Here is a 22,932-nt window from a genome sequence, read left to right as displayed (position 1 = left end):
CTGAAAAGCCACTTTTTTGACCGCATCAGAGCTCCTGGGCTTGACGGAAGATAAGTGCGACGGACAGGAAAACGGCCATCCACGATGCTATCCGTAGGGACGACGCGCCGCAGAAGGCCACGCCAAGTTTCTTCATTTGCTCCTCGACCACTATAGCCACCTTGCCCGCGATCTCTCCGCAATGCATTCGCTTGGCAGTTTCAAGCAGGCAGGTTCGGTAGGTCACCAGGGAACTGCAGGTATGGAAAGAAAAGCAGTGGGGTTTCAAGTTACTGGGTACCGCTTAATTGAACTCATTGATACAACTGCTGCCACTCGATGTCATGCCGCGCTTACTTGCAAAGTTTCTCCTGGACGTCCTTTGCTGGTGTCGATGACGACGATGATGCGGGTGCGGGCCAGTCCTTGCTCCACGACACTTTTATGCTATCCGAGAAGGTGCGGTCACAGGTCTCAGATTGGCGCTTCAGCTGCTTAAGGTTGCACTCTGAAAAAGCATAGAACGATTTCGTGTTGCTGCCATCAGTTATAATAATTAAGGGGGAAAACTACGGAAAGCAACAATTCAATGTTTCTACCGAAGAGCTATTTGGCATCATCTGGCAGCTATTGCTATGAGAGGAGGGTGGCGATGTGGGTTTACTGGGGATGTTCGCGTTGGCCAATCCCAATTCAATGCAGCTAGTGGAGCGAACTGTGCAGACGTTTCTGAATAGCACAGTGCTTACCCGCCAATGTTTTTTCCGGTGAGAAGAGTGTATTATAGCAAATGCTTCGCGAAACTGATCACAGCTACAAGTAAATTAACCAAGAGGATTGGAAACAGAACGCTTGCGAAATTCACGAGAACACCGCGTATGATATGACGAGTATATTGGCTATTCGTGGCTATACCCATTCTCATGTACGTACTGCACACGCTTTCGCGCTGACCATGCTTTACCACCGACTTCACATCCAATTCGCCTCTCGAATGCATGGTGGTTGCAAACCACGTTTCCGTCTTGCGTCACTTGGATAACGTGCCCAATGGTGCAATCGAGCCTCGGTCCCCCACCACCACAACTCAATGCTCTAGTCGCAATCGCACTCGTACTTCTATTGTGCCAACGCCAACTGGCTCACTGAGATTATCGTCGCGCGAGTCACACTTCGTAGCTCGGATGCGCGAGACCACGTGTACCCGCGCCAGTGTCCTTTACGCCACAGGCCACAGAAGTGAAATGGGCTAACATTTAGCGTTAGATTAATTGCTTCACAAAAGCTCCGCTTCACATAGATTTCAAGATGTGCGTTGAACCTGCATTTTTCGTTTATCATTATTTAATTTTTTTTTATGTTGGGCGACAATATCCTGGCGTAAATAAACGTGCCGTTAAGTCATAACCGTTAAGCTATGAACGTAGGCGAACAAATGAACCAGTATTTCTCTTCGTGCATTAGTGTTTGTCACAGCCCGTTACATTGGCATGATCCAGGTTTGGAGGTTACGAAACGGTGCCTCATCGCATGAATGAAAAAAATGTGACCGGCTTCTTGTCTGGCTATTCGCGTTTCAATTTATACTACTATAGTGCAAAGTAGGCAAGCAAATTTTAATATTGCTCTTCTTTTCTCTCGCTGTGCGGTAATGAGACCACACAGTGAGAGGTAACGAGGTAACGCAGGTAAGGAGTAACATTACGGCATGCACTCATGGCTAGCTGCGATGTAATGTAGAAAAGCGGACGCCCACATTCAGAACAATAGAAAAAAAGGATGATCGTGCGCTAAGCGTCACTCGCACCACCCAGCAAAATGGATGGGCTGCCGACCGTTCAGGGTAATTAAGGTAGCGGCTCACAGCGCGTGGGCTGGCCTTCTGTTAACTGGGAGGTGTTGGGGGATACTGCCTGTAGAAGTGGTTCTAACATCTTACTTTTGGGCTCGGTTTCTCGTTAACAAGAATACCCGTGGACCCACTAACATAGTTGTGTGTGAAAACCTAGTACCTTTGTGATCGTCAATGAATATCCTTCCAACACTTTCCATGCTTGAGCCCGAAGCTGAGTGCGAAATCTCCAAATCGATGCTTACAACCTAAGAATTGCTTTCTGCGTTGGGAAGTCTACACTGGTGACCCTACAGGTGCGTCGACATGCTTTTTATGTAGAGGTCTGACTACGGGACGAGCGCAGCACGATTACAAAAAAAAAATGTGGTGGTGAAAAGACTCCCTTGCACGAGAGTACAAAATTGGGCTAGTTGATTTGTAAACAGTATGCAAGAGGAGACAGGAAAAAGAAATAACGGCGCAACACTGCTCGTGTGTTCAGTCTTGTCGTGTCGTCTGCGCCTGTTCGCCAGGCTATAGCCACCACTTCACTGTCCCCTTCTTCTGGTGACTTACCCGCACTTATTTTAGCTTTTGCGACTCTCTCAATCGCACGTTTTCTCGTGCCGGCGCGCTCGGTTTAAAATCAGCGTGCAAGCGCCAAAGTTTTCGTGGCATACCGTCGCCGGAGATGTGCGTCTCGCGGTCTGTAAGGATTTCGTCCTCCTCTCCTTCGTCGTCGTAGTCGAGCTGCTTCTTCACCTGAAGGTCTTTGCTCATCCTGCGCAGAGCTTCGTTGCCGGTGCGCTTGCGCTTACGCCGCATCAGGCCCATAATGTCGTCGTCCTCCTGCTGATCCTCGTCGTCCAGGATCTTCATGGCCCGCCGGTTGCTCACCCATGCGTTCGGGTCGCCCCGCCGTTGCTGTGCGCGATACCGCAACCTGCGCGCGAGCCATGGGTTCACATTTTACCCTTTCTGGAGGCAGGAATCAAAGGTGCCCTGTAACTTTCATCGTCTGTGTGGTTCTTTCTCCTGTTGTTGCTGAATTCGTGACGTGTAGATCTGATGTGTAGAGGTGAACGCGTGCTTTCAAGAGATCCTGCCAAAGGGCGGCGCTTTTTCTCTGATTGTACATTCTTTGCGTTTTATTCTGTGTTGTTTAACGTCCCGGAGCTGCGCAATGGGCCATCCAGGTCATGGTAATGAATACTGCAGTGCAGTTCTGACTTCCTCTGGCTTTCTAACAAGCGCTGAAAACACGGCCTACGATCGTTTTGTTTTGTTGTTGTTGTCGTTGTTTTTTCACGCAACCCACATTTAAGTGAGGTCGCCGCAGCAGGTAATCGAACCTGTTACCTCTTGCTCACTAAGTCAGTACTAAAAGGCCTGATCAAAAGTGAACATTTGCTTCACAATGAACAGTTTTAGTGCTCAACAAAGTGTCTCAACCTCGTATAACAGACGCTAATTTCATATGAATAACAGATAACCAGAGCCAGCAGTTGTCATCGAACCTGATTTGATCGGAATTATTGCTAGAAATTCGCCAATATAGAATAAACATTTGCACACATTATGTATCTTCCACTAACATCTCTGTTGAAATTACAGGAATATACTACACAACATAGCACCATTTTCCACACAGCACAACGCGCTTTAGAAGACTGCTTTGTCAAGACATTCTGCTTGAAATTTGCTTTAACGTTCAAATTGTCGACAATTGCTTTCAATATTTTGAAATCTATCAGTCGTTATGTACCCCATTCGCCTGCTGGGCATCCTTGCGAAGGAGTCGTCAGCGTATTCCTCCTTGTAATCTGCACCGAGTCCATACGACGCCATTGCAGCCGGTGAATCATCCAAGTACTCCTTCTCAATGCGCACTCTACGCTTTCCACTCGTGCTGAAAATATTTTTCGGGTCTCTCCTTAGGAAAGTGCTCAGGTCCATGTCGTTAGAAACATTCTGGCCGGGTCCTGCCTGCGTTAAAGCCGAAACAAATGTGATAAAGAGCCTCCCTGCAGCAAGTTTTCATCTTACCTGCTGCCTTAAGGTTCCAGGCTTGTTACTTTCCTGTGAGACACAACCATCCGAATTACAGGTACGTTCAGTTCAAGTGATCGAGCGCAATTCAAACAAAGCACTGCACACTTAATTCAACTGCGGTATTTCATATAATACATGGCAAGTGCGAAGTGTGAAGTCAGCATGCGCTTCTTAAGATTGGCCAGCACTTAGATAACAGATGGTCTACGCTCCGACTTCGAAAAAGGCCGCAGCTCTACGTGAAATATTGTGATTTCGAAAAAAAAAAAGACACGCTCTGAGTTACCTTGGTCCCTCAGTGAAGTGTTCGAGCCCTCACCTCCTTGCGTGGCATGCCTCTAAGTGTGGAAAGCTTTTAGTTCGGAAATGTTAATCTACTGCAATAAAACGGCGCGTTGGTAGAAATGCATGGCTGCGCTGAAGCAAACGAGGATACAACCAGCCCCCATGTCATCTCTGTTCTTTAATGCGGCTTTCAATCTTGTATTACCCTATAGCTAAGCTGGCCCGCATTACGGCTCAATCTCAGCATAGCAGCGAGTTGCTCCACGGAACTTCTCATAGCCATAGCTTGATTCAGAGGAAATGTGAATGAAGTAACGTAAATGATCATACCTAGGTTGTTGTGACTAATGGTTGTGGCTTATTGCATGTTCTAAACCTGGGCTTTATAGCGTGCCTTTAGATTTCATTTAAGCTTTACTCATTTACATATAATGGCCTTTATCTTCCCTTGTTGGGCAGAGATAGTTGTCACAGCTGCTCAACCTCTTTCAGCGCTTCTTATTCACTCTATTTGTTAAAATCACTCACCTGGAGGATCCGCTCTTTAGCCATTCTCATGTGCGCCAGCTTTCCATCGGTACTAACACGAGATGCGTTGGACTTGGCGATCTCTTTGACGTTACCGAACGGGTCCTGACGAGGGTTAACCACCGGGGCGCTAGCCCTGCGGCCCTTGCCACCGGCCTGTCCCTCCGCTCCTTCTTTCGTGTCGTACCAGTAGGGGTCGCTTTCTGCCCAGTCCTCTTCGTAATCTTCGAATGCCTCTGGTGCCTCAGGGGCGTTCTTGTACACAACGTTGGGACAGGAGTCCTTGTACTCGTCGCGCATGATGTCCGAGAATGACATAATCTGAACTCGCATCTCGGCATCTTCATCGCAGCCCGTGCCTCGAGATGCTTTTGCGATGCACTGCTCGTAGTCTATCAGCAATCTGAAATATTTTGCATTCCAGGCACAATGTCTATAGCTACCGCACGCGCTAGAAACACAGTTTTCACATTCTGCGCTACGTACTTGCACTTCACTGGGTTGCCACCTTCAGACCTCGGTTCCATTTCGTCGAAAAGATTGCTAAAGCTGAGACCGCAAACAAACATCTTTTTGAGAACGCGTTGGCGCACACAATTTTCTGGAGTTTTCATTTGAACGAAAGACATCCTGAAACTGTCTGCAAGTAAAAACAAAAGTAAAGCGCGGGTAAGTAATACAATATATTCCCTACACGCTGCTACAGCCGCTTATATCCTGTTTACAGAAAATATCTATCGCGTCGGTATTTGTCCACTTACTCGTCACATTTCGGCATGCTCGATCATATTCATGAGTTAACGAATGCAGAATTGGGGACACGTGGTTGAAGATTTCTCCGTCTCGGTCGCATCCCGTGCTCTTTTTGACAACGTCGACGCAGCTGTTCATTTCTTCAAGATACCTGCCCATGAAAACGTGACAAAGTTTTTAAGAAGCACATACGAAGATGTTTACGGGGCTTGAGGTACACGCCAATCTTCCCAGACCGACGAACGGTAAGATTTCCCAATTGGCGACGTGCAGGTGGGTTATAGCGTAAAAGTAAGCAAAAGATAAATTCTCCGTGTGTGACTTACTTGCACACTTTCTCAGCCGTTGCTTCACGCTTAACTTTCAAGTCTTCGACCAAGTGTTCAAATGTCATTGCACAAAGAAATGCATTCTTTACAGCTAGGCTCTTGGAGCATCTTGTTGATATGATTCCAGCATCTAAGAAAAAAATTAAAATTTATCAGCATGACAAATTATAGAAAATACTCCATAAAATCACAAGCGCGCCTGCGCGAGCACAAATCTGTAAATTTGTAATATAGGTTAGCGTACTCAATACGGGTCGGGGCTCTTCACAGCTGTAGTCGATGTCTCTGGTTTCTAGCTCCATCAAGTATTGCATTGTGTCCGTGATTGCTGATTTAGAATGACACTCTGATGCTTCCAGAGCTTTGCGGAAACATTCATTGTACGAATTCATCGTCCTGTAAAAATGAAGTGGGAACAGTTTGGGCTTGTTCTTCGCATTCGCACCATTAGGATATTGCAAAAGTAAGCTTATTGCTAAGAAAGGCCTACAACTTTGGTGGAGGATACCTTATTTTTGTCAGGGGGTGCTAAAGCAAGAGTGTCCCACTAAAATTGTGCACTCAGTGTACATGGGAGAAATTTCTAAACGGGAAAAAAATAAAGAAATGCTTACGTGCATCTCTCCTTTCCGGTCTCGTCACCCTTGAAGTTGTTGTGAGCTTCCAGTTCCTTTTGGAAAGATAGGCCGCAGGTGAAATATTCCCGAAATAACGTTGATCTCGAACACCGTTTGTTTCCTTCCAAGACCTGCTTCGAGTATTCGGCTGCAGAATAAAACAGTTTAGTTGTCACACGGCGCTTTACTGAGAAAGCTATCATCACCTGCTCCTTCTTTGCACAAGACAGTTGGCGTCGTAATGACATCGGTCAGGTACTTGAGATGATGCATGATATTCATGCGCTCATGCAGGCATCTTGACTCTCGCATGGCCTGAGCGACGCACATTTCGAACTTGAGGTTGGAGCTTCACATGAAAATATGAAAAAAAAAACGAGTCAGTGTGTGCATGTGTGCGTGCGTGTGCGTGTGCACGTGTGAAAGCTATGCAAATGGCTGCCTCCTTGTCAACATTGCTTATCATTTGTTGCAACGCACAAAGGGAAAGCAGGAACTATAGTTGCTACTAATGTAATTTTCTGTATTTTCACAGTTGCAACCGTCATATATCTGATATTATCCCGAAGTTAATCACTTGCAGCTCACTGCTTCAAGGACCCCTTACGAGGTATAGGCATTGCAAGGAGAAGATCGCGGCGGCGATCATGTCTGCGAAGTTTTACATTGGTGTGTACCCTGAAATCAGCTTTAAAAGAAAAAGAACACGTGCACTCTTCTTTACGAAGGAGCCACACTGGCCGCAATCGAGATCACGTGGTGCTTTCGCGTCACGCGCATGCCGACTGCAGCGCACATTTAGACAGTGGCGGCGGCAGCAACTCGTGGATTCCCGAGAAACCCAGAGCTCGCAGGAGCGCCTCTCGCAGTAACAACATGGAGGAGAAAAAAAAACGGGGCCTTAAATGAAACTGGAAACTGGTCTACTTGGTTCGTGATATCACTAGTGGGGCCAGCCCGGCTGACTGGAAACACAGACTAAAAGGCACGAAGTGGCCAGGGAAACTGCTGGACTAACCAAAATTTTTTTTTAAGATTTGAAATACGCGCGTTTAGGAAGCTCACAATAAGTGAAAATGTGTTAACTTCAGTTTGCGTTACGTTAACTTCGCAATGCAGGGTGTGTAGCTATGCTATCTCTTTTCCGGATAGATGCATTGAAGGGACGTGAATTCTGCCCTTGCCATGAATGTTCATTGCTTCTATAATTTCGCGTGAAAGCACGTGGAGCTTACAGCTGAGACTGAAGAAAAGAAACAAGAATATTTCATATGCCATAATTTTCTTACACGCGTGCGTCTTGAAAAAAATAAAAGTCAGTTGTTAATTCCGCATCGTCCTAGTCCCCTTCGTATTCAGTTGTACATTGTCTGGTACCAGAGTACTACTAGTGAAACCAACAAAAAGAGGTCTAAGTGGGTGCCGTTGCAAAAGGAAAGAAGGCTCCGGTATGGGAAAAGGCATGAGGGGCAACTGCAACGGGTCTCCTCGTGTAGAGGGCAGCTCGCCTCCTCCACCAAGGCACTGCGGCATTTCTTTGCGTCTATCTCGAATACTGCGAATTTTAGTTTTATTCTTACGTGGCAAAGCTCCCTAGGCAGCCGTTTACAACTCCTAGATGTAAAACGGAAATTTGCGACGTTGCGTTGTGAAATCACTCCGTATATTATTGTTTTTAGGAACGCAGAATCCGGACTCTACACAAACTAGTGCTCGTTGATTTGTTTAACATTACACGGACTGTGTCCATATACATTTTCGTCGCTTTCATGCAAGGTTACACACACATGCATATGTATGTATGTATGTATGTATGTATGTATGTATGTATGTATGTATGTATGTATGTATGTATGTATGTATGTATGTATGTATGTATGTATGTATGTATGTATGTATGTATGTATGTATGTATGTATGTATGTATGTATGTATGTATGTATGTATGTATGTATGTATGTATGTATGTATGTATGTATGTATGTATGTATGTATGTATGTATGTATGTATGTATGTTTAATGTCCGTATCTCCACGCGCGCGCAAACACACACAAACAACTTAATTCAAGGCCCACAAGCCTTTACACGGGGTCAAATGTCCCCGTATTCTGTAACTTCTAATGAAATACTAAGGTGCCGGGTCAATATACTTGCTCCAAACAAGTGGGTGTCTGTAAAAGCATTGATAAACGACTTTAACTGTGGTACCATCCATGCGGTGTACAGTATCGTAATATAAACACCTTAAATAGTTATACTAGTTTTTTAGATTTCAGCTGGTGGGAGTTTTTCAGTACGCAGAAGGTACTGTACCTATACAGTGCAAGTCGCAATGATGATTACGTTAAGCACAAAAGGCGTGTTTCGACCGCTGGGTGTTAGTCGCAAGCTGAATGAAATGGAGCAGTTCCAGCTGAATAAAATTGGCTATATAAATTCGACATATATTCGAATACTTTAGTATTCGTTATTAGCTGTCCTGGTAGAATACTACAGTATTCTACAAGGACTGTTTTAGATTGGCGGCGTGTCTTAATTGTAATATTTCCTTGTGAAACGCATCAACTGCAGTGAATTTAAATAAATTGAACGTACATTCGTAATTTACTCTCAGATTTACTTCGGAGATATCATCAAGGTGCGCTGTAGGCTGTGATGGTGTTTAGTAGAGGGACACTACGAAATGAAGACTGACGACCACACGCGCCTTTCACGCTTCATTTACGTTTCTCACTTCAGTCACGACCATTGTTCTCGAGCTACCTGTGAAGCGTTCTCGTGCATTACTGCGTACTTGTATATTTGTGTACGTATATTGCATAGCGTGCTCGTAGTTGCCGCAACATCATATTACGAGGTCCAGTTTTTATCAAGCTTCTAATCTAATCTAATCTAATCTAATTAACACTTCTAACTGACCATGCTGTGTAGTTTTCAGTCAATGTACTGTCTTTTGAACGTGTGTATAAATGAATTTGCAATCTGTGCATCTCATTCGTGCCATTGTTGCTCGGTTGTTCATATTGGTGCAGACTTTTTTACTCACGGGCATACAACGTCTGGCTTTGTTTGAAGAGAGACGGGGATTCGCTTTCTCTCGACGTTGTAGTTGATTGCGCACACAAAGAAGTTGTTGAGCATCGGCTTTTCCTGGCAGTCAGGAGTTTCCGATTGAGCGACAGCTTGAACTGGAAAATGAATGAATGAATGAATGAATGAATGAATGAATGAATGAATGAATGAATGAACGAACGAACGAACGAACGAACGAACGAACGAACGAACGAACGAACGAACGAACGAACGAACGAACGAATGAATGAATGAATGAATGAATCGTTATGATGAGAAAACCTACACTGCGAGTTGATACAGTTGAATTCGTCAACCATGACTTGATATAGAGCCTGAGATCTCTTGTACAATTCGGAGTCAGTTGAGCAGTTGGACTTGAGTATATCTTCGTAGTAGCAGTTGAGCCAAGATTTCACAGCGCTGTAAAATGATCAAATTAACCGGTTGTATTATCTTGTGCGCTGTGGACGAATTGATGGGCCCACAATAGTAACCGCACGTACATTTACCAGTCTATACGCTACTGACCAGCAAATATGTGACCCCAAGATGGCTCAGTCCAATGCAACGAGGTGTCAGTAACAAGCTGCCAAATATCCTGAATAAAAAGCTGCCACGTCGAAGGACCCCACCCTACGATGACATCGAAAAAAAAAAGTCTTGAGCAGGAGCTAGAAAACTTTTCGATTGTTCTGAAAGTGTTTTGTAAGTATGCGTAGGGTCTACTGTTTCAATTAAATTGCTATCCCACTGATAAAGTCCAGTGTAACCTTAAAATACTGAAACTTTTTTCCCTTTGTGAAAATTACAGTAACGAGCCAATGGCCAATGGTCATCGGCAATGGCAATGGCAATGGCATGCCACTGGCCATCGAGAAAATAGCTAAGTGCTCAAAGATGCCGCTGTCTTCCTGATTATCTTTGTTTGATTCTACGTATGTAAAATGCAGAATATAAATTATGGATTACAAAATTGCCTTTGTGATAAAAGCTGTGCCCGAATAGGCAGTCAGCCAACGGGGCCGTTTCTCGAAGTAAAGTTGTAATAGTCATTGCCACGTGACTCGCCAACGAGCGAAAATGACTTGTGCCCCACAATGAGTTTGTTTTCATGTGTAGCTATTCTAAGGCTACTTCCCTCGGAAATTGATCTACAACACGTGACACGACGCGCTCCATAGGTACGCGTGGGGTCCTATCGCAGTATTATAAACAGGGCGTTTTTTTTTTCCTTTAGCTGCGCCAATTTTTTTTTAATTGCCTATGGTAGATAGCACACTCTTAACCCTAGATGTAAATTACTCGATAATTCGGCCATAACTTCTACGAGATATCAAAATACTTATTTGACTATTTAACGTAATTCATCATCATCATCATCATCAGCCTAGTTACGCCCACTGCAGGGCAAAGGCCTCTCCCATACTTCTCCAACTACCCCGGTCATGTACTAATTGTGGCCATGTTGTCCCTGCAAACGTCTTAATGTCATCCGCCCACCTAACTTTCTGCCGCCCCCTGCTACGCATCCCTTCCCTTGGAATCCAGTCCGTAACCCTTAGTGACCATCGGTTATCTTCCCTCCTCATTACATGTCCGGCCCATGCCCATTTCTTTTTCTTGATTTCAACTAAGATGTCGTTTACCCGCGTTTGTTGCCTCACCCAATCTGCTCTTTTCTTATCCCTTAACGTCACACCCATCATTCTTCTTTCCATAGCTCGTTGCGTCGTCCTCAATTTCAGCAGAACCCTTTTCGTAAGTCTCCAGGTTTCTGCCCCATATGTGAGTACTGGTAACACACAGCTGTTATACACTTTCCTTTTGAGGGATAGTGGCAACCTGCTGTTCATGATTTGAGAATGCCTCCCAAACGCACCCCAGCCCATTCTTATTCTTCTGGTTATTTCAGTCTCATGATCCGGATCCGTGGTCACTACCTGCCCTAAGTAGATGTAGTCCCTTACTCCTTCCAGTGCTTCGCTACCTATCGTAAACTGCTGTTCTCTTCCGAGCCTGTTAAACATTACTTTAGTTTTCTGCAGATTAATTTTCAGACCCACCCTTCTGCTTTGCCTCTCCAGGTCAGTGAGCATGCATTGCAATTGGTCTCCTGAGTTACTAAGCAAGGCAATATCATCAGCGAATCGCAAGTTGCTAAGGTATTCTCCATCAACTTTTATCCCCAATTCTTCCCACTCCAGGCCTCTGAATACCTCCTGTAAACATGCTGTGAATAGCATTGGAGATATCGTATCTCCCTGTCTGACGCCTTTCTTTATAGGGATTTTGTTGCTTTCTTTGTGGAGGACTACGGTGGCTGTGGAGCCGCTATAGATATCTTCCAGTATCTTTACATATGGCTCATCTACACCCTGATTCCGTAATGCCTCCATGACTGCTGAGGTTTCGACTGAATCAAACGCTTTCTCGTAATCAATGAAAGCTATATATAAGGGTTGGTTATATTCTGCACATTTCTCTATCACTTGATTGATAGTGTAAATATGGTCTATTGTTGAGTAGCCTTTACGGAATCCTGCCTGGTCCTTTGGTTGACAGAAGTCTAAGGTGTTCCTGATTCTATTTGCGATTACCTTAGTAAATACTTTGTAGGCAACGGACAGTAAGTTGATCGGTCTATAATTTTTCAAGTCTTTGGCGTCCCCTTTCTTATGGATTAGGATTATGTTAGCGTTCTTCCAAGATTCCGGTACGCTCGAGGTTATGAGGCATTGCGTATACAGGGTGGCCAGTTTCTCTAGAACAATCTGACCACCATCCTTCAACAAATCTGCTGTTACCTGATCCTCCCCGGCTGCCTTCCCCCTTTGCATAGCTCCTAAGGCTTTCTTTACTTCTTCTGGCGTTACCTGTGGGATTTCGAATTCCTCTAGGCTATTCTCTCTTCCACTATCGTCGTGGGTGCCACTGGTACTGTATAAATCTCTACAGAACTCCTCAGCCACTTGAACTATCTCATCCATATTAGTAACGATATTGCCGGCTTTGTCTCTTAACGCACACATCTGATTCTTGCCTATTCCTAGTTTCTTCTTCACTGTTTTTAGGCTTCCTCCGTTCCTGAGAGCCTGTTCAATTCTATCCATATTATAGTTCCTGATGTCCGCTGTCTTACGCTTGTTGATTAACTTAGAAAGTTCTGCCAGTTCTATTCTAGCTGTAGGGTTAGAGACTTTCATACATTGGCGTTTCTTGATCAGATCTTTCGTCTCCTGCGATAGCTTACTGGTTTCCTGTCTAACGGAGTTACCACCGACTTCTATTGCGCACTCCTTAATGGTTCCCATGAGATAGTCGTGGGAACCATTAAGGAGTGCGCAATAGAAGTCGGTGGTAACTCCGTTAGACAGGAAACCAGTAAGCTATCGCAGGAGACGAAAGATCTGATCAAGAAACGCCAATGTATGAAAGCCTCTAACCCTACAGCTAGAATAGAACTGGCAGAACTTTCTAAGTTAATCAACAAGCGTAAGACAGCGGACATCAGGAACTATAATATGGATAGAATTTAACAGGCTCTCAGGAACGGAGGAAGCCTAAAAACAGTGAAGAAGAAACTAGGAATAGGCAAGAATCAGATGTGTGCGTTAAGAGACAAAGCCGGCAATATCGTTACTAACGTAATTACACTAATTATATTACGGCACATGTTTCAATCTACGAATTGTAGCTAGTGAGTATGGAAGACATATCGACTTAGAACGAATTCTGCGGATGACACAGGTTTTGAGATATGCGCCGTCAAGCTTGCGGGGGAAAATGCACTATTTTATTTAGTTCTTTAATAAAACGCTGTTTTATGCATTGAAGCACAAAAGTAACTTGAACGCCAATGCACTTTGTCGGACACTTTGAAAAAGTATATATCTAAACTGGCTTAGTCCTGACAATTCGTTCGAAGTGGATATCGCCTTGCGAAATCACCAGCTACAATTCGCAAATGGAAATATGTGCTTTAAAGTAATAATTACAAATAATTAGCGCAATTTCTTACTTATTCAATTAAACATTTGTATTTTATCATAGAAGTAACGGCCGCATCGTTGAGTAATTTAGATCAAGGATTAGAATTGTTCCTTAGGCCACACGCAAATTTTTAAAATTTGGTGCAGCTAAAAAAAAAACCTATATGAGAATACCTATGACTACGTATGACTACTGAGATGTATGATTATGGCTATCTATATGAGCGACTACAAAGAATGCTTCCGCAGTATCTGAAAAGTGCCACTAAGGAGTTTCTGCAGTAATGTTTATTCCTTGTGCGATGGTCTTTTGATCTTTTCGGTAAAGTGTTCATTTATGTTTACGGCCCTCCCCACATATTGATGTAAATTAAATAGAATTGAGCTGAAATGTCGCATCACTTAATTCTACTGCGTTTGCTACGCCATACTTCCCGCGAAGATATGCTTGCCAGCACCAAACAGTACGTTAAGTGAGCATAGCGGCCTTTATTTGTTGAAAAGCAAAAATAGGTCTTAATATTCGAAGTTCGATTTTCTTCCTTAGAAACTATGGGAAACAGTTGATTATGAAGACAAATCCGGAGTTTACTAGCCCGATTGGTTATCGTTATTTTCGTTTCTCGCACTATTACCGAGCACGGGTTAATAATAAACAGCGTGACGTCTTATATAATAGGCTCACGAAAATTATGACGAGCTAAAAATTTGCACGTGTAATATGTACGAGGGCTATACTTTAGTCATGTCCAGGAATTTTGGCCATTGCCTCTTCGGCTCTTTGTCGAACTTTACCGCAGTCCACCAGCCTAATTCAGTGGGCCGCACTAAAAAAAAAGACAGACAAAAAAAAGAAAAGGAAAAAAAAAAGATAAATATTTCGGAAGGCCACCCGATTTCAACAATTTGCAGTTAGCAACGTCGAGAAGGCACGGCCATTTATTAATATGCGTAGTTACGGCTCTTAGTCGTTACGTCTTTGTGGAGTTGTAGAACAATTTTGATCGGGATTAAAGCACTGCTACAACGCAGCAGGAAAGTTACGAAGTGCCGCAAATACGCAAGTTATTAGAACAGCGTACCCTCTCGACGTTGTGAACGGAAAGTTGTTGAAATTCATGCGTCCTTATGAAATACCATATTTAAAATGCTGCCGATTGAGTTAGGGTGGTGCACTGCGGTAAAGTTCAGAAGATGACCGCAGGGGCAGTGTCACAAACTCCTAGGTATGGATAGGGATGAAATACGCACCTGTGCGTTCCTGTTATCTAATACTTAGATAACACTTAGATACACTTAGATAATACTTAGATAGCACGGCTAAAAAGTCACTGAGAAAAATATTAACAAAAACTGGTGTGCGCAGAAATACTAGTACCAGGTGTTTCTTTTTTTGTGACCCCTGCCTTTCCGCAGATAGGCTAGTTGGCTGGACGGGCATCAGCAGCTATAAGTAAAGCAATTTTGATGATAACTACGCTAATCAACTTATTTTTATTACTATCATTAGGGTGCATGTTGTAACTGCGTAATTGAAGCCGATGAGTAGTGAAGTTATGTCTGCTTATGCAGAAATCCCATAACTAGCGACACTTTGGAGGCGTACGACCATAAAATCTGCTAAAAAGCAAGACATGACTTCGCTATTTCTCGGCTTCAATTTCGCAATCACCATATGTGCCATTGAACTTGTAATCGATAATTAGCATATTTAGTTAATCAGCGAAATTTTCGTTCTATTTTTCTTGCTGCTAATGTCCGCCTAGCCACGCATTGCTCAGCTGCAAAAATAACAGTGGCCTGTATAAGACAGTTTATTTTTTTTTTCGAATAAAAGGAAACACCTGGCATATCCGCCGTGGTTGCTAAGTGGCTATGGTGTTGGGCTGCTAAGCACGAGGTCGCGGGATCGAATCCCAGCCATGGCGGCCGCATTTAGATGGGAGCGAAATGCGAATTAATACACCCGTGTACATTTACATGCACGTTAAAGAACCCCAGGTGGCCCAAATTATTCTGGAATCCCTCACTACGGCTGGCCTCATAATCATATCGTAGTTTTGGCACGTAAAACCCCATGATTTATTATTTTATTCAAACACCTAGTATATTTGTTATCTCTTTTGCACTTGCTTACGTGCTCCGAATAGTAATGAACTCCTAATACTAATACTCATGCGTTCTGTGCATAAGCTGAGTTAATGAGCTTTCATATAAGACGTATTCTCCTCACTTACGTGCAGGGATCAACCTTGAACTGCGGCTTGGTAGTGAGGTCCTCGCTGCGGATTCCACTTTCCATGAGCCGAGAACTGGTTTTCGAAGATAATTTTGACAACTTTCGAAGCCCCTCAGAGTCGACGTTGTCGAAAAATTTCTTGGCACATGTAAGGTACGTTTCGATGGCCTTGTCCTCGTCGCACGTCTTTAAAGCTGCGTGCGATAAAACGGTGGGGCTAAACGAAACATGTATAACCTGCGCCAAGTTACGATCATGGCTTCTTTGATTCGAGCTAAGAGGGATTGCTGTGGTGGGAAAACCGCCGTACTTTGCTGTATGATATAAAGCTGCTGTCATAGGGGTGACTAGGCAGGTCACAACTAATATTCCATATTCGATATTTCTGAGTAGTCCCAAGGTTGTATGTTCATATACTGTGCAGTATTTTGTGAACTATTTTTGTTTTCCATTCTGTGCACTTCGTCATTAGGTCGCACAAAGCCGCACCTTCCACCGTCACCGGCCACGTTGTAGGACGAGTAATATGAAAGCGATAGACTCACAGGGGAAAACAATCCTACAAGCTCGTGTCTCTGTGGACGATGTTCCATGCAACCAATCAGCTCAAGGCGACACTGCCATTTTCAGTGCCTATTCAACAAAGTCAGTTTGCGGTGCACTTGAGCACCACAAGCGGTCTCCTTTTGTACCAGGGTATTCTTATAAAAATGAGCGCTATGCTCACCTTTTCAGCACGGACCACGCACTTCTACAGCCTCACAACATGAGCCTGACGATTATCGCACATACGGATGAGACGTGGCATTCGCCCTCCATTTTCCGATACTGGGGCAAATAGCAGGGTCAATATTCGAAAAAATCTCTTGCACTAGAACTGCTCGTAAGAACAGATTTTAGCCAACCCTGATGCTTAGCATATTAGGGAAGCAGGCCGGCCAATCGCAATGAGAACATACAAACGAAGCTTTAGGGGCCGCATTAACAAAGTTTTTCGCTCGTGAGTGCTTTGTTCCGTTGGTCGGCCTCCTTCGTTAATATGTCAAGCGTCAGGGTGGGCTAAAATATGCTAGTACGAACAGTTCTAGCATAATACCTTTTGTGTCCTGGAAACTTTCTACGCTCAGCCTCTCGATGCTTTTGCCCCCATACAATGCAGGCAGCATTTACTGTTACAAAAAACTTGGCCCGCGCAGAGACCGTCAAGATCCTTGACGTCACCGCGAGTGGGGCCGTAAATTTTCTTTCGCTATTGCATTTTTTTTATGGCTTATCAATTCCCATCTCAGGATAAGAGCGGATTTGTGATATTGCAGAAGCTTACTTTTCGAATAGGGCTGAGCTTAGTTAATATTCATAAAAGCGCTCTCTCGTTATTTGGCGACTTGTTAATAGTCTCGTTGGCTGTCACGATCGGTAGACATCTACTCTCATGAATAGTGTTTTACGCTTGAGCACCTTGCGTAAGAGACCTCTTTCACAAGCTTTTTGTTCGTCAGAATCCTTGCCGTTTTATTGGCACCTTCATTAGAATGGGTAAATTATATATAATTTGCAGTACTTTACAGCGTGCTCGTTTTCCATTCAAACCTGGGCACAACTCTGTTGTACCTGAAGCCGACCCACGCTGCATCCTGATTACGATGTCATCGATTAATCAACCTGTATTCATCATCATAGGAATGTTCTCAGTATGGACAATAACCCTGAGAAGGCTTGACTTGGTCCGTATCTCGGAAATATGGCATACAGTAGTAGCTAGCTTAGAGTAAAAAGGAAGAATAAATATAGGATTCAATAAAAAAGCTGAACTGGGTAACAAGCTGACAGATGCAGTTTTTGTAACAAAAACAGTAAAAATTGTCAGCTATTTCGATTAGACAACGTTCATTCTTAAAAACTTTGCTCAGAGCTTGTCGCTAAGCTAGCGGGCTAATTGGTTTGGAAACGGCCCCAGGTCGCCCAATTTATGGGAGGTCGTGCGCAAATTCCATAGTACCATTCTAAGTTTAACTCTTATCCTGCTCCCACGCTTGTGGTAAGCGATTTATGCGATTTCAGTGTTGATGGCAGGTTGATCCTACTAACTTCAGTGTACGCTGCTTTCAACTACGATGTCCCTGGTTTGTTATTCTTTGTTTAAATAGGTTCAACAGAGAGGTGTTAACAAACATGACGTAAGGAAAATGGCCTTCGATCTAAACGTGTGCTACTGTTTTGAGCCAAATGGAATAATTCATGTAACCTCGAGAATATTGAATTAGAAGAAAAATTTGTCCCGGCCTAGCAATATAGGAGCAAAGCACATGCATGAAGTATGTCGTGATACGTTGGTAAAACAACAGCCGACACTATAGCAATATATGTATGTTGATTGTTTTCCGCTTACGTTGCAAGCTCGAAAATAAAGTTCGTTTTGCACAAGACCCTTGCAAATCTTTTCCACATGGACACGTTCGATTCTGTAAACTTATGACAGGAATACGGAGACTGCTTCCCAGCCTCAATATAGCGAATTACACATCGGTGAGTAACACTTTTTCAAAGACGTCATAAACTGAATACTGGGCCGGTCTTTTAACCACTTATGAACGGCCATTCTATGTGATAACGTAGGCGGGACACCTCCAGGAACACTGAGGCAGCGCGAAACGGTAAAGAATTAGAATAGAGTTGTTACATTGTCCCGCCCTTGACACGGTTTCTTTTTTCTAAGTACTTCAACGCGGCTAACGAAACAACAAAACCGGTAGTAGACCACTGCCATCTCATTTCACATTGCACAGCTTACATAACGTCGTTATTCCTTTCTTGCCGATACTTGCTTGACAAAAGCAATGTTTACATAGTTAGACTGCATCCATTCATTGATTTTACTTCAGATTATAGTCATGTTGCCAAAACAAGCTATCTTCACCTTTCACATTAGTTCATGCCAGGCATAGCAATACCACCCTCAACGCTCCGGGTGTTTGGCATGGAGCAGCTGTTTTATACTGTGCCTTCAAACGTCAAAATGAGATGGCCAACCTACCAGTAACATTTGTTGCCGGAGAGTCTGTTTCGATTTGGCACGATTTCGCAAATGCAACGATATCGTTCCGCATGAAGTAGTGCACATGGTCGATGAAATCTTTGTCGTCGCTGCACTCGGAATGTCGAAGCCCAAGCTGAACGCAGTCCTTGTAGCCGGAGACGACGCTGTTGAGAGAACAGTGCCAGCTATGAAACACTTGGCGACCAATCCAAACTGACTGTTATTACGAAAGTACCCATTCGTAGCCGCAGTTTGAATTTACAGTTATATGAGTTGACGTTTTAGAATATTGGTTTCCACTTAGGCGGTTTTAATATGCTCTAAAGCAAACTAGCACAAAACCAGGGCTCACATGCATAGAACATTCACGGAACCTTTTGTTAGGTGCCGAGTGGCTAAAATCTGCTTGTACGAAGAGCCGTAGCGAGATACATTTATTCTGAATAAGAGCCCTGTTACGTAATTGGCGCCCACGATGTGCCGTCGCCGAAGTGATCGTCTCATGCCGGTTATGTCGTTGGTGGCGAGTGCCCCAATGGCAGCGAAAAAAAAATATTCTTAGATTTTTTATATATATCTACAGAGCTGAAAACTTGCGCGACCGTTTAAAAGTATGATTACAAAAAATAGGCCACTAGTGCTAACTAGGCTAAAACCAAGAGCGCGAAAACAGACCCTAATACAGAGATGAACACGTGGCACGCTCTCCCTGTCTATGTCTGTTGTTTGCGCGATCTTGGCTTTAGCAATGCAGTAACAACAAGCCCAAGCATTCACTACTGTAAATTAAACCCGGTGCAATGTAGCTATTCCTTATGATCGATTCTACGCCATCCTTATCATGACATTTATATATAACTGTTAAATAATCCTGGCCTAGGCTTAGTTTGTGAACTCTGGAAAACGTTGCTGAAGTACAGGAAAAAAATAAGATTTGCGGCCTATGATTTGGTCGGTATAAAAACACGTGAATTTTGATTATCTTTGTCTGCAGTCGGCTTATCAGAGATTGGATATGCTATGTATTTCATGTAACTCGAACCAAACATAAAAAATAGCGTAGTACACCTCACAGAAGCGAGGCTAATGGCATATTGTTCGTAGTGCTCTTGAGTTACTCACACTAATTTTTGAAGTGCGATAAGTTAACTAGTAGCGTTTAATAATGCAAGATTTTAAACATTCGTCTTAGAGATAGGTAGCTTCTTATAATTTGTAGAGCGCACTGAGAGGCACCCAATGAAGTTGTTTCCACGTCGCCATTTTTTGCATGAGCCTTTGTTCGGGCTCCTGGAGAAAGTCCGCGAAAAATGAAGGAATCGTGTCACTGAGCATGCACTTGCGCGTCTGGGCCTGTATTCGAAAATAGTTCTTACGCTAGAAATGGTCTTTCTTAAGACCGTTTTCCAGCCTGCCCTGATGCTGGACATATTAGCGAAGGCGGCACGCCAATGGCAAAGAGCCCTTACGAACAACAAGCTTTGGAATTAGGCCCCTGAATCGCAGAGCTTTCAGTTATGTTTCTAAAAAAGGAAGCCCGCATTGCCGCATTTCACAAACATTCACATTTTTGCCAATTTGATAATCCTAATGCTTACGTATTAAAAAATGAAGAGGGTTTTGCTATTTAGCTATTCCAGCAATGCGCATAACCCCCATGTTTTTCGTCGTCCGCTTTCTTCGCGCAGGTTGAACGCCCTTAGCCCATAGCACGGCGTGCTTTGTCATGGCGCACCTATGCCCTAGCAAACACAGTCTGTCCTAGCAAATACGAGGGAATCCGCATTCCTGGAATTTCGCATACCCTCTCCACTTTCTTCTGGATTGCGTCGCTCGTTGGCGCCACCAACACGACCGGGAGAGCGCTTTCAGCCACGGCTCACGCGTTCCGGCTGATACTGAACGCAATAGTACTTAAAAAAAGAGGACAGCAATCTGTGTAACACAGGATGACTACGAGCAATATGCCATGGACCTGACATGTCTAAGGTCTATCACTCTGCTTAAAGTGGGGCTTTAGTTGCATGAAGCTCTTTTAAATACACTTCGCTACATGCGTTGGAAAAGTTTTCTGCCATTTGCAGAGAGGCAATGCCTTAGGGGCAGAGAAAAATACTTCTTCCGCGCTGCTCGCGGCCACCCGCAACAAATTGGTGATGCGTCTAGAATATCAGTTGCCCCGCGGTACGCCGAGTACCTGCAGTCCGTGCTTCCTCCAGCTGGTAAAAGGTCATCCTTGTTTTTCATGTAGTAGTGGAACGTAGAGGAACACGCGAAGAATTTCTTGAGAGCAACAGAACGCTGGCACGACATCGTCTGCCGCATATTCTGAGGAGCTGGAAAGAGATTAGGTATAACACATAGTCTCAACGGAAGTCCCATGTACACAGCTGCGCAGTTTTACCTCAGTGGTGGGTCTTACCTGCTTTCGGTATGCACGTGACATTCTTTTTGCGGACGTTGATCATGATGCGCGCGTTCTCGTTTTCCTTGATTGTGTCATTCGCGCTACAGAGGGTTTTGCGCATAGCGTCCTTCACGCAAGTTATGTAAATTTGAACATTGCTGGAAGACAACAGACGCGGGATAGTTTTTGTGGCCTTCAGAAAAACAAAACAAAAACATTGCTACTGGACGCCTCCCATGCTACAATACCTGCATGTATTGTTTCCCGAGGTTATGACATCGACGTTGGAAAACATTTCTTCGCAACCGTTCCTAGTCGTTTCATACGCTCGGAAGTCGCAGCCTTTAGGGGAAAAAAACGTTGGGAGAGTACATAGATACCGTCATGTCCAGCGCACTTCGAAGAAGATGATTCAAAAGTTCATTAAGTAAAATTCTTTGAACACCCACGTCACAATAGGACATCGTCAAACGTTGCCTATTCCGGAAGATGGTGCAGCGCAATTGCCATGTTCCATCGATGGCTAGCGCTATATATCTCACAATAACGTCCCAGAAAAGCTGTAAACCTTATGTGATCCCAGGGTGCCTTTACGCACAATCCGGTTAGAATCGACACAGAATAGAACGTGATTTTATAACGCTACCTCGCGTGATACCTGTGCTTTTTGGTGGCGTGTTGTGAAACCAATAAATCAATGGAAGTTTAAGGCAAAAGTTGCGAGCGTGCATGCATTGCAAGAGACCCTCGCTCGCCTGTGCGCACTAGCCTGCGCCGAAGGTCACAGGCTCACATTGCAAAGTTCCTTGCGTTGCAGGCTTAACCTACAGCAGGCCGACAGAGCAAGCCACTCACCGTCTCCCTCCATTTCCTGCTTAGAAAGGATCCAGACGTTTCTTGACGCTAGCGCGCATCCCAGGAGCGCGAGGACCGTGGCAGTAAGGAGCGACGCCACCGCGGTGTTGGCCATTCTGAAGCCCTTAACACCCCGTCACGAGGAGCGTCACCGATGGAATGCAGGGTCCTCAGCTCCCTGCAATGCGCATTTTTAATGCACGTTAGTATACTGAAGGGCCGTTTATCCTGGAACGGTGGCGCCTTTTTGCAGCGCAGCGGAACGCGCCTCGTTAATGCCTCTCTCTTTCTGCTGGTCAAACTTGACCCCCGCCCTGCGTCACTTGCGAGTCTCAAGATTGTCGTGGGAAATTAGTAAACAGACAGCTTACCTGGATGGTAAAGGGCGGCCCGCATTAGTTCATCGCCGGCGAGCCCCTTCCTGCCCGGTCACTGCAGCGTTCGAACTGCACGCACCGCTCGAGCGCGCGTTCGGCTTCTTTGTCCTTCTTCTCGCGCCACTCTGCATCATCATGTTCGCCTTACAATCGGCCATGAAACAAAGCCAAGTGCGGTCCGGGACAGATAAAAAAAAAGAAAGTGTGGTGACTGTTCACAGTTATGTTGTGCGCTACCCATTAAATTATAATTCACATATCATAAGATCGGTATTACGAACACCAAGAACAGAGCTGATCTATGGGTGCAGCAGCGTTTGATTACATGCCCTGTAGTATACAGGAAACTGCCCTTTATTGACACTCTTTCCAACAAGATATGACTGCTTAATCGTGTAAGCAACAAACGCATTGCACTTATTATTATTATTATTATTATTATTATTATTATTATTATTATTATTATTATTATTATTATTATTATTATTATTATTATTATTATTATTATTATTATTATTATTATTATTATTATTATTATTGCATTTGTTTCGCCGTCGGCTAGCATCCAACGTCC

General features: G+C 44.1%; 1 protein-coding gene across 2 annotated transcripts; it reads right to left on the bottom strand.

Moving 5' to 3' along the window:
• On the bottom strand, window positions 1-22,442 carry LOC142560811 (uncharacterized). 2 transcript variants are annotated; one of them, XM_075673178.1, is made up of 21 exons: window positions 22,353-22,442; window positions 21,982-22,159; window positions 21,375-21,468; window positions 21,142-21,284; window positions 20,917-21,055; window positions 18,717-18,883; window positions 15,681-15,876; window positions 9,738-9,874; window positions 9,426-9,567; window positions 6,584-6,726; window positions 6,375-6,525; window positions 6,005-6,156; window positions 5,758-5,890; window positions 5,440-5,582; window positions 5,165-5,318; window positions 4,679-5,081; window positions 3,860-3,892; window positions 3,579-3,799; window positions 2,494-2,756; window positions 337-487; window positions 1-233 (listed from the first exon to the last, which is right to left on the bottom strand). In XM_075673178.1, the coding sequence occupies exons 2-21, from the start codon at window positions 22,094-22,096 to the stop codon at window positions 26-28; spliced, it is 3,288 nt and encodes a 1,095-aa protein (XP_075529293.1). In that variant the 5' UTR covers window positions 22,097-22,159; window positions 22,353-22,442; the 3' UTR covers window positions 1-25. The 2 variants fall into 2 exon arrangements, with proteins under 2 accessions (XP_075529293.1, XP_075529301.1); XM_075673186.1 differs by lacking the exons at window positions 21,142-21,284; window positions 21,375-21,468.
• Between the last annotated feature and the right edge of the window lie 490 nt (window positions 22,443-22,932).

The sequence above is a fragment of the Dermacentor variabilis genome, chromosome 1 (genome assembly GCF_050947875.1).
Source record: "Dermacentor variabilis isolate Ectoservices chromosome 1, ASM5094787v1, whole genome shotgun sequence".
Lineage (NCBI taxonomy): Eukaryota > Metazoa > Arthropoda > Arachnida > Ixodida > Ixodidae > Dermacentor > Dermacentor variabilis.
Note: the sequence above shows the minus strand (reverse complement) of the source record. Positions and strands in the feature narration are given on the sequence as shown.

Excerpts from the sequence above, each read along its gene's own strand:
- LOC142560811 (XM_075673178.1), bottom strand. The coding sequence starts at position 22,096 with ATGGCCAACACCGCGGTGGCGTCGCTCCTTACTGCCACGGTCCTCGCG. Across the intron at positions 18,884-20,916 it reads GGAGGAAGCACGGACTGCAG|CGTCGTCTCCGGCTACAAGG; the intron begins GTACTCGGCGTA and ends TTCTCTCAACAG. Across the intron at positions 5,891-6,004 it reads AGAGCCCCGACCCGTATTGA|ATGCTGGAATCATATCAACA; the intron begins GTACGCTAACCT and ends TTTTTTTCTTAG.